This window comes from Brassica oleracea, chromosome C7 (assembly GCF_000695525.1).
Source record: "Brassica oleracea var. oleracea cultivar TO1000 chromosome C7, BOL, whole genome shotgun sequence".
Lineage (NCBI taxonomy): Eukaryota > Viridiplantae > Streptophyta > Magnoliopsida > Brassicales > Brassicaceae > Brassica > Brassica oleracea.
The window spans coordinates 43,361,053-43,369,405 of record NC_027754.1 but is presented as its reverse complement, the minus strand read 5'-3'; the positions used below and the strand labels follow the sequence as shown (position 1 = coordinate 43,369,405).

Below are 8,353 nucleotides of genomic sequence, written 5' to 3'. Positions count from 1 at the left end.
AAACACAAAAGAGCACACTTTTATTATTATGTAATTCTACACGAAAGTAATCACCTTTTCGGGACCCACAGCATCGAAAACGTAAACCTGACCACGGTACGAGATCGTCAGCTGATTAGCTCCTTCCGGTGCCGGAGAATCTAGTAACTGAGAGCCGTCGGGAATCAAACCGGAGGCAGCGTAGATGGAGTCAGGATGATTGGCGATTTCGTGTATATAAGGAATGTGAGCTGCGGAGGCAGAGACATGGTCTTCACCAAGGGTGCTACCAATCTGATAAGGGTTAATCTCCAGTTGAGGAAACATCGGGAACTGCCAAAAGAGAAGAGCTTTCAGCAAGATGTTTGAGTGGGGAAAGAAAACCCTAACCGTAAGTGCGAGAGAGGAAGTAGAGATAGAGATGACATGGAAGAAGAGGGCAATACAGAGAGAGATGGTGATCGGCGTGCGTGGAGGAAGGGGAGATTGGCCGTTGTGGAAATTCACCGGCGGTAAAACGGTGACTTGAGAGGTAAATCGCAGCAACCTTCCGACGACTATTTCCCACTCACTGGTTTTTACCTATTACCTTTTGGGCTGTTCGATTATATATCTACTTTGTACTCCAAAAGCCCATTACTGACTCGCTTGTTAATTTATAAACCTGTGATCAGATTAATAATGGAAAATTCCATAAATTTACTCAAATCAAACTGTTATAAATATTACGTGAATATGGAAAGTTTTAGATTTACTTGGATTGTTAAGTATATTTATTCTCCAAGTTATATTTTGTCTCCAAATTAATGTAATCCTATATAGTACAAACTAAATTGTGTTAAGCTTTTTAATACCCAATTTTTTTTCCAATTTAATACTTCAACTAATTATTTTCCTCATTTTTATACACAAATTTTAAAATTTTGCCCATTTTGATACCTCAATTGTTGTTTATTTTAATCAAAATATTAATAAGTATCAAACAAAACTTAAAAAATCTCTAAAATCTAAGAAAAAATCTTTGGAAATTATGGAGAGAATTTTAAATTCAGAAAAAACTTAATTTTGAAGGAAAATAAATAAATTTGTTTTCTATTCAAGAAATAAACTAAGATTAATATTTAAAACTTAGAACTTTTTATCACGCATTTTAAGTTCATCCACAATTTAGTTACTTTTATTTCTAAGAATTGAAAGTTAGAATTTTTAAGATTTTTTGTGAATTTAGATATCTTAAATTTTTTATTTAAAACTATTTCATTAAAATAAACACAGTTTAGGTATTGAAAAGACCATCATTTTAAAGTTTGTGTATTAAAATAGATAAAATAATTAATTGAGGTATCAAAGTGGATATCAAAAAATATAAGACTGTATATTTAAGATATTTATTTAGGTTCCGAATAAATACGAGTTATTTGAATTTTTAAAGTTTTCCGGATACTCACTAGAATTTAGATAACACCCAAAATTTAAAATTCCAACATATTAAACACGAAATTCATACACACAGAATTAATAAAATGAAAAGGTAATCTCAAGATGAGTGGTAAGTAACTTTCTCACAGAAACAAAACAGTCTCTCATTTGTCTTTGGGCCGAGAATTTACATGTAGACTAAACCGTTGGCTGCAAACGGAGCTCAACAGATAGCAAGTGCTGAGTTTACAAAGTGGTTAAAAAAAAACTCAAAATCTATTACAAAGGGAGTAAGCATATATTCTCTGCTGCTGGTAATTAACATCTCTCACTGCGTGAGCAGCTTAGAGTCACATGCCACTATCTTCACTTGACTAACATTCTCTTGACGGTCTTCACTCTTGAACATTGCGTCCTGTAATATGAAGGTCCAGACGTTGTCACAGAACCTGTATGTGTGCAGGTGGCCCTGTACAAGAAATAAAAGTAAAGAAGAAGCGAGATTAAGTATCTGGCTGTTTCATCCACACTTATCTTGAGTGCAGACTGCAGTGTTCAATACACTAGGTATCTAAAATTACTGTTAACAGTGGTTAGTAAAGTCAATCATCAGAAACACTAGCATAAATAATTAGAGATCAAGCTATATGGATTGATACTAATCTGGACAGTACAGATGTAAGCTACTTCTTATAAACCAGACAACTGAATCCATACAGCGTTATAAAAAGTTGACTTTTTTAACTCGAGGAAATCATATATGAGCCAGCTCCAACAAATTTATCATTCGTATATAGCATCCAAAGAAACTCTAATTCTGATAGAATTCATGACAATGTTACTATCTCCTAAGATAACCAATGTAAGCACCTACTTATTAGGCCACAGATAACTGAACACATGCAGCTTATCAAGTTGCAACCGAAAAAAGCTCAAGACTTTACAGAAAGTATGACTCTTTTCAGAAACTATTACTTGAGGCAACAACTTGTCAATCACGAACAGATACTATCTTTACAATAAAGAATTAAAAGAGATTGAAGCTGACCTTGATAGTCACCTTGGTCTTCACTTGGCTCTCAAGAGCTTCAGTCATGGACTACAAAAGGGACACATATACAATATATATCATTAAAAGCCAAAGAAGCAAACCAAAAGACTCCAAAGATCAGAAAAAAAAAAAAAAAAAAAAAAAAACCTTCCTTGTCAAATTGAACAAGGACTTGGATAGCTAGCTCAGGGCTCAGCGTACCGCTCTGAACCATCTCATCCAAAGTCTCCGTCAAACACATCCCAATCGTCGATCTCCTGTACAGCTCAAACGTCGCCATTCTCTACGATCTGCCTACAGAAAAATCCGAGCAAACTCAAATCGTTGAATCGAGAATCTGAAAAGTTTAGGCGAAATAAAGGAGCTAGACGAATCTAAGACCCCTCGACCTCAAATAGGAGACGGTTTACCGATCTCCGGCGACGAAGGGAGAGAAATGAGGGAGGTGCCGTTGGGTCGATTGCTAAGGATTCGTCTCTTCGCGCGGAGAAAAAAATATTGGGGCTTTTATACCCTAGCTTTTGCAGGTAACTACTGTTTATATAGCCAGCGATGGAACAGGGAAAACCAAATTACGTTTTTACCCTTAATGCCTTTTTTTTTTAATTAGATAACGGTTTTTAATATTACGTGTGGGAAGTAGATAATGGGTTACCATGTTAAAAAATGGGTTTTATACCATATCCAGATTTTAAACCGAGTTAACATACAATTTTTAATTAAAATTACTCGAATTTTTGATTAAATAAATTAAAATCAAACCGAAAATAAAAAAATGGTTTAATTTGGTCAAATTTTCAAAGACTTTGACTGATTGTATAACAAACCGCACTGTATTTTTGTTTGTTCAATTCGACTAGATTTTGTGTGAACTGAATAATCGAAAAAAAGAATTACCTGAACCATACCAAACTAGCAGGCTTAAGTACACTCATTAAGAAGTCGTTTTAAAGTTTATTATATATGCTATCTGCCACTTGTCTAACAGATATAGTCCATGTATAAGAAGTAATTCTATTTATATGAAGCATTGGCTAAGTATACATACATAGTCTTTCGTTTGTAGTTAGAATCTACCAAGTAATATTACGTATCAATGTACAAGCAAAATTTTATCTTCCAGCTAGAAAAGGATAATGAGAGAACTAGTGACAACAAGTCAAAAAGTCAGTTTGCTCTTTCATCGATAAACACTTTGCTTTTTTTTTTCTGACTTCCTTAGCTCTTGCACTTCTTCAGTTTTTGCAAAGGACCTGACAACAGAGTTATTGCTACATGCTTCTGTATTCATCGTTTACGTTTAGTTTGAATAATGGTGTGGTGTACTCAAACCTGAAGAAAAAAACTTCACATAGCTATACTCGGAAGTATCACAAGTGTTGCATTAGCAGATCACTGATTCAAAATCAAGCAATATTACGATAATGTCACAAGTTGAAAATCTCTAACCTTTTTAAGAAATACCATTATGGTGAATGCTTCCCACAGTCACCGTATCTCTTTTACCTCAATGAGAGTCACCTCGCACATCTAGACCATCGATGAGAAGGGAATAATAACCCAGCACCTTCCCCCACTCCCCAAGTTATTTACTATGAAGTAATCTAGTGTAGCTAAGTAGTGCAAGATTCAAGTTCTTAGCTATCATGAAATACCTCTAACACTCCAGACAGAGGTTTGACATCTCTTAGGCAAAATGTCTGTCCGAAGTGTGGCATAGTCCAAAAACAAGGAAAATATTATGTATGCAGCATCCAGAAATGTCATGAATGGACTTAATGTATTTTAGTTTATACTTAACTCCTGAATGATCTGATCATGCTGATAGAAATAAAATAGCTTAATCAAGAGATAACAAGTAATATCTGTGACCTAGACCTTTCTAATTGGATGCAGGTTTTAGGATGTTCACCTTATTTCTTAACGTTTTGGTAGCCGGGATAATACAGATATACATAACAAAACAACGTATATCAAGCTGGAAAAGCATCTAAAATATAGTATTGTTTCTAAAAGAGTAGTGTGATATGTTGAACAAGCTATTTTCCTTAATACTCACTACAGATTGAAAGTGGGGTGAACGGTGCAAACAAAAAATCCCTTCTCACAAATGGTCTAGACATGAAAGACAACTCGAGGGAACCTGCGCCAGTCTTCAGTTTAGTCAACCACGGCAGCCCCCAAATCTATAATGTAGCACTGCATAAACAAAGGCATATGAATTTTTAGATTTAAATTAACTAGTTTATGCAACAGCAAAATACACTTACTATTTAATCATTGAAGGCAAAATGAATTGCTATTAATCAATAGAAACTCATCATTTCTATTCAATGAAACAAGTTCCATTCATTTTCTTGTTAGTTCAAGCAAGCACCTAACCTGTATTAATCTAATAGAGTTTCCATCCAAGCTATTGCTTTCTCAAAAAAGATACATTTCGTTCCTTTGGACATCTAGAGGCCAAGACACACAGATGAAACTATCCAATACTACTGATGTCTAGGCTCTATCGTTCCCAAAGTCATTTCAAACCCTTGAGTTTTATTGGGTCTATTCGGCATATTCTCTTATCATATAGTTGTGTGAAAGTTTTACTGAGGAAGAATCAAAGTTTATTGACAAGGAACTCAAAGATCAAGCTTTAATTCTCTGGTGATAGATATCTCCACCTAAATGTATCTGTACATTTCATATAATTTGGGTATATGGTAAACCTTTTTTTTTACCTTAAAGTGTGAATTAATGATGCTTTCATACTCTTTTCAGGTACAACTAAAGAAATGCAAGAAAAACAATTTAATTTTTTTTTTAAAAACAGGAGAGTCATTTTGTTATCTGTGTTTTATCTTTCGATCAATTTCGATGATTGCTTTTATTATATGCTCATGACTACTATTAAGCTGTTCATAAGAAAAAAAGAGCAAGGACACTAACTAAGTATACAATCACCAAATGACAATCACAATACTTCTAGAAAAGGAAGAATCATGCATTATAATCACAATAGCTGTAGAAGGACGAGGATAATCATTATTGTAAGGTTAAATACTATACACCAAAAAAAAAAGAACAAAAAAACAACAAAACAGAAGTACTACAGTCAAGTGTTGTTAAAACATTATTAAGCATGTGCATCTAACAAAAGTAATGGACCTGAGAAGAGGATACAGATCCGTTAAAGATTGAGAGATAATCTCTCTTCCCATGGGCATCGTTCTGCACATGCAAACCAAAAGAAGCAATCCATCATCTTTCCTGGAACAGTAAAATTTGGATCAGCTATAAAATTCAGGTAAGTAATGCTCATGCAGCTGATCTATCAGATGATAATTGCGACTTCTCAAAATACTAGAGAGATCTCACAAAAAGTTTCAGCAAAAAAATGTCATGTGTGTAAAATAAAATTGAAAGTTAATAAACAAGAATTATATACGGAATTACACTAATCGACGAAGTAATCGAAGCTTAGGAAGTGACTCCACTCCTTTAAGAACTTTAGAGAAATGGCGAATTTTCCTTCACGAGATCCCACTGAAAAATCAATGGTAACCGTCAGGAGAAAAACCGTGAATCGTGTGGATGCATGATGTGAAGCGGATCGTGAAGAAGAAGAAGAAGAAGAAGAAGCTAGGGCAAGAGAGATATTATTGAGGGAGAGAGGAGAAGGGAAGAGGAGCACGGAGAATACTAGGGAAGCTAGAGAGGGTTTTATATGAGTAATGCAATGAAGACTGAGCTTAATTTATAACTTAATTATTGATTAGTGCGTTAATCAGATTTTGGCTATAATTATATGATTTAATTGATTTGAGTGTGACATGTAGGGCTTCTAATTCTGGCATAAAGCCTGTAGCTCAGGCGGCTCGTGCTTCATCTGTCAAAAACAGAACATTGCTCAGTTCCTTCCTACATTTACACTCGGCTACGGTATTTATTCTCGGCGGAACACTAAGGTGTGACTGGTGAAGATAAGGAGAAGGAACATTTAATTTTTTATGTGGTTTCCAAAAAAATATACTATTCATAAGAAATTAATTTTCATTTATATTTTTTATCATTCCCTTTTTTTTGTAGTTAAAAACAAAGCAAAATTATTCCTCATTATTTTTAAAGAGAAACAATCATTCTCACTCATTTCTTTAATTTTATTCATTTTCATTCATTTTTATTTGTTTATAGTTTTCCTTAAATGGTCACCAGTCACACCAATTAAAAACCTATGCTTTAGATAATTAGAAACTAGAGCTTGATCGGATATTCATTTTGTTTTGCAAAAAAGAAATATTTATCTTATATAAATGGTAATATATATCTTTTAATTATATATATATATATTATATAATTATTTAATATATTTTTAAACACAATAATTTTACAATTTATAATGAATAGTTTTATTTTATTTTTTGATCCGTCAACGGTTAAAACCATATTTTTAAAATATAATCCGTGTGTTGGTGCAAATGCATTTTTTATGGATCAAAAATTAAATGTAAAATGAAATTGTTATATGTTGTTATATTTGGTTTATACGATCAAATAATTTATATATTATTTACAATTTTTTGTTTTATATTATTTATTTTTATAACATTTTTGTGTTGTTTTAGACATAGTTAATATACCAAAAAAAAAGGTAACCAACCCGTAATAAGAAAATCTTGTTACATTTTTGACATTGATTAAGTATAATTTATTGTTTAGCTAGATTATAGGAAATATATTTTAAATAAGTAATACAAAATTTGTTGTACTTCATTTTAGAAAAATGCATTAATTAAATTGTAAAAGACAAGAATACTAAAAAGTAGGTAAATTTATCACTTCAATCCATATGATTGTAAATAAATTGAAAAACAAAAGGTTAATTTATATTTGTACTTTTGTTTTAATAGATTAGATGAATAGTATTTCTCTACACTCGGCATAGCTTTGAGTTTTATATATTTTTGCATTCAGTTCGAAATATATAACTGATTCAAATTTGAATCACTTAAAACAATTACTGTTTTGATCCAAAGGGCGCAAAATCAGATTTCAGATTTTTTATATAAGACTGCGAAATTTTTTTTATAAAATAATATGTTTTATTGGTTGTTATATTCTGGTATGATTATCTGGACGCTTCAAATTTAAGTAATACAATAGATGTTTGTTCTCAAAAAAAAAATTATTGTTCTCTTAAATGTAATATTTATTTCAATAGATTTCAATATAACTAACTTTTTGTTTCACTAACCACTAATTTTATAAATAAAAAATGTATATACTATGTTCAAATTGTTTAAAAAATATATTAGCTTTTGTAATGCGAAAAAATTACAATTGTATCAAAACTCACATAAATCATTATTTACTGGACAATTTATAATTGTTAAAAAATTATATGCGTAGAAGTCTGAATATATTTTGTCATTTTCTACTAGCGGTTTAATTTGTTACAAAAAAATCATCCGAAATGATAAAAAGAAAATTTTGTTAGGGTATGTCGGCCAGGCCATCGGAAGTCGTTAAGGTAACAGTGGATCTAATTGTGAACCTAGAAATTTTCAATCAGAAAAAGAAAAAAAAAAACGAAGAGAAAAGAAGTTCCGAAGCCCTTTTACAAAAAAACAAAGAAAAGAAGTTCCGCGAAGCAAGAAGGAAAAGTAAAATTGAACATATAAGACCAAATACGTACAGTTCCCAAGCTTTAACTAATTGTCTCCTTTAATGAATACAAAATTGGTCACGTCTCTTTTCTAGCTCCTTCCCGATCTGTCTACCTCCCATTTTTTTACTCTCTACTTTCTTCTTATTATGTGTACCATTTTCTAATTTCTCCCATATTCTTATTATAAAACCATAATTTTTAAAATATGAACATGGTCAGAAAAGGTTACACATACGAGAGCGCGTGTA

General features: G+C 32.1%; 1 protein-coding gene, 1 long non-coding RNA gene and 1 pseudogene across 5 annotated transcripts; all 3 read right to left on the bottom strand.

The window, feature by feature from the left end:
• Positions 1-419, bottom strand: part of LOC106301444 — a 2,053-nt pseudogene extending 1,634 nt beyond the window's left edge.
• A 1,103-nt stretch (positions 420-1,522) lies between these two features.
• Positions 1,523-2,968, bottom strand: LOC106304110 (transcription initiation factor IIA subunit 2-like). Of its 4 annotated transcripts, none has more exons than XM_013740505.1 (4): positions 2,860-2,968; positions 2,601-2,739; positions 2,447-2,497; positions 1,523-1,867 (listed from the first exon to the last, which is right to left on the bottom strand). In XM_013740505.1, exons 2-4 carry the CDS (start codon positions 2,727-2,729, stop codon positions 1,727-1,729), a joined length of 321 nt encoding a protein of 106 aa, XP_013595959.1. In that variant the 5' UTR covers positions 2,730-2,739; positions 2,860-2,968; the 3' UTR covers positions 1,523-1,726. The 4 variants fall into 4 exon arrangements, with proteins under 4 accessions (XP_013595959.1, XP_013595960.1, XP_013595958.1 ...); XM_013740506.1 differs by having other exon boundaries at positions 2,601-2,743; positions 2,839-2,967; XM_013740504.1 differs by having other exon boundaries at positions 2,839-2,967.
• Positions 2,969-3,662: 694 nt separating this feature from the next.
• LOC106306950 lies at positions 3,663-6,161 on the bottom strand. The gene is made up of 3 exons (XR_001263202.1): positions 5,894-6,161; positions 5,606-5,707; positions 3,663-4,648 (listed from the first exon to the last, which is right to left on the bottom strand). It is a non-coding gene; the product is annotated as an uncharacterized LOC106306950 (long non-coding RNA).
• Between the last annotated feature and the right edge of the window lie 2,192 nt (positions 6,162-8,353).

What these genes read in the sequence shown, in the direction of transcription:
- LOC106304110 (XM_013740505.1), bottom strand. Translation starts at nt 2,729, where the DNA reads ATGGCGACGTTTGAGCTGTACAGGAGATCGACGATTGGGATGTGTTTG. An exon ending in TCCTTGTTCAATTTGACAAG is followed by an intron (nt 2,498 to 2,600) that starts GAAGGTTTTTTT and finishes TCCCTTTTGTAG; the next exon opens with TCCATGACTGAAGCTCTTGA. An exon ending in AGACCAAGGTGACTATCAAG is followed by an intron (nt 1,868 to 2,446) that starts GTCAGCTTCAAT and finishes TTTCTTGTACAG; the next exon opens with GGCCACCTGCACACATACAG.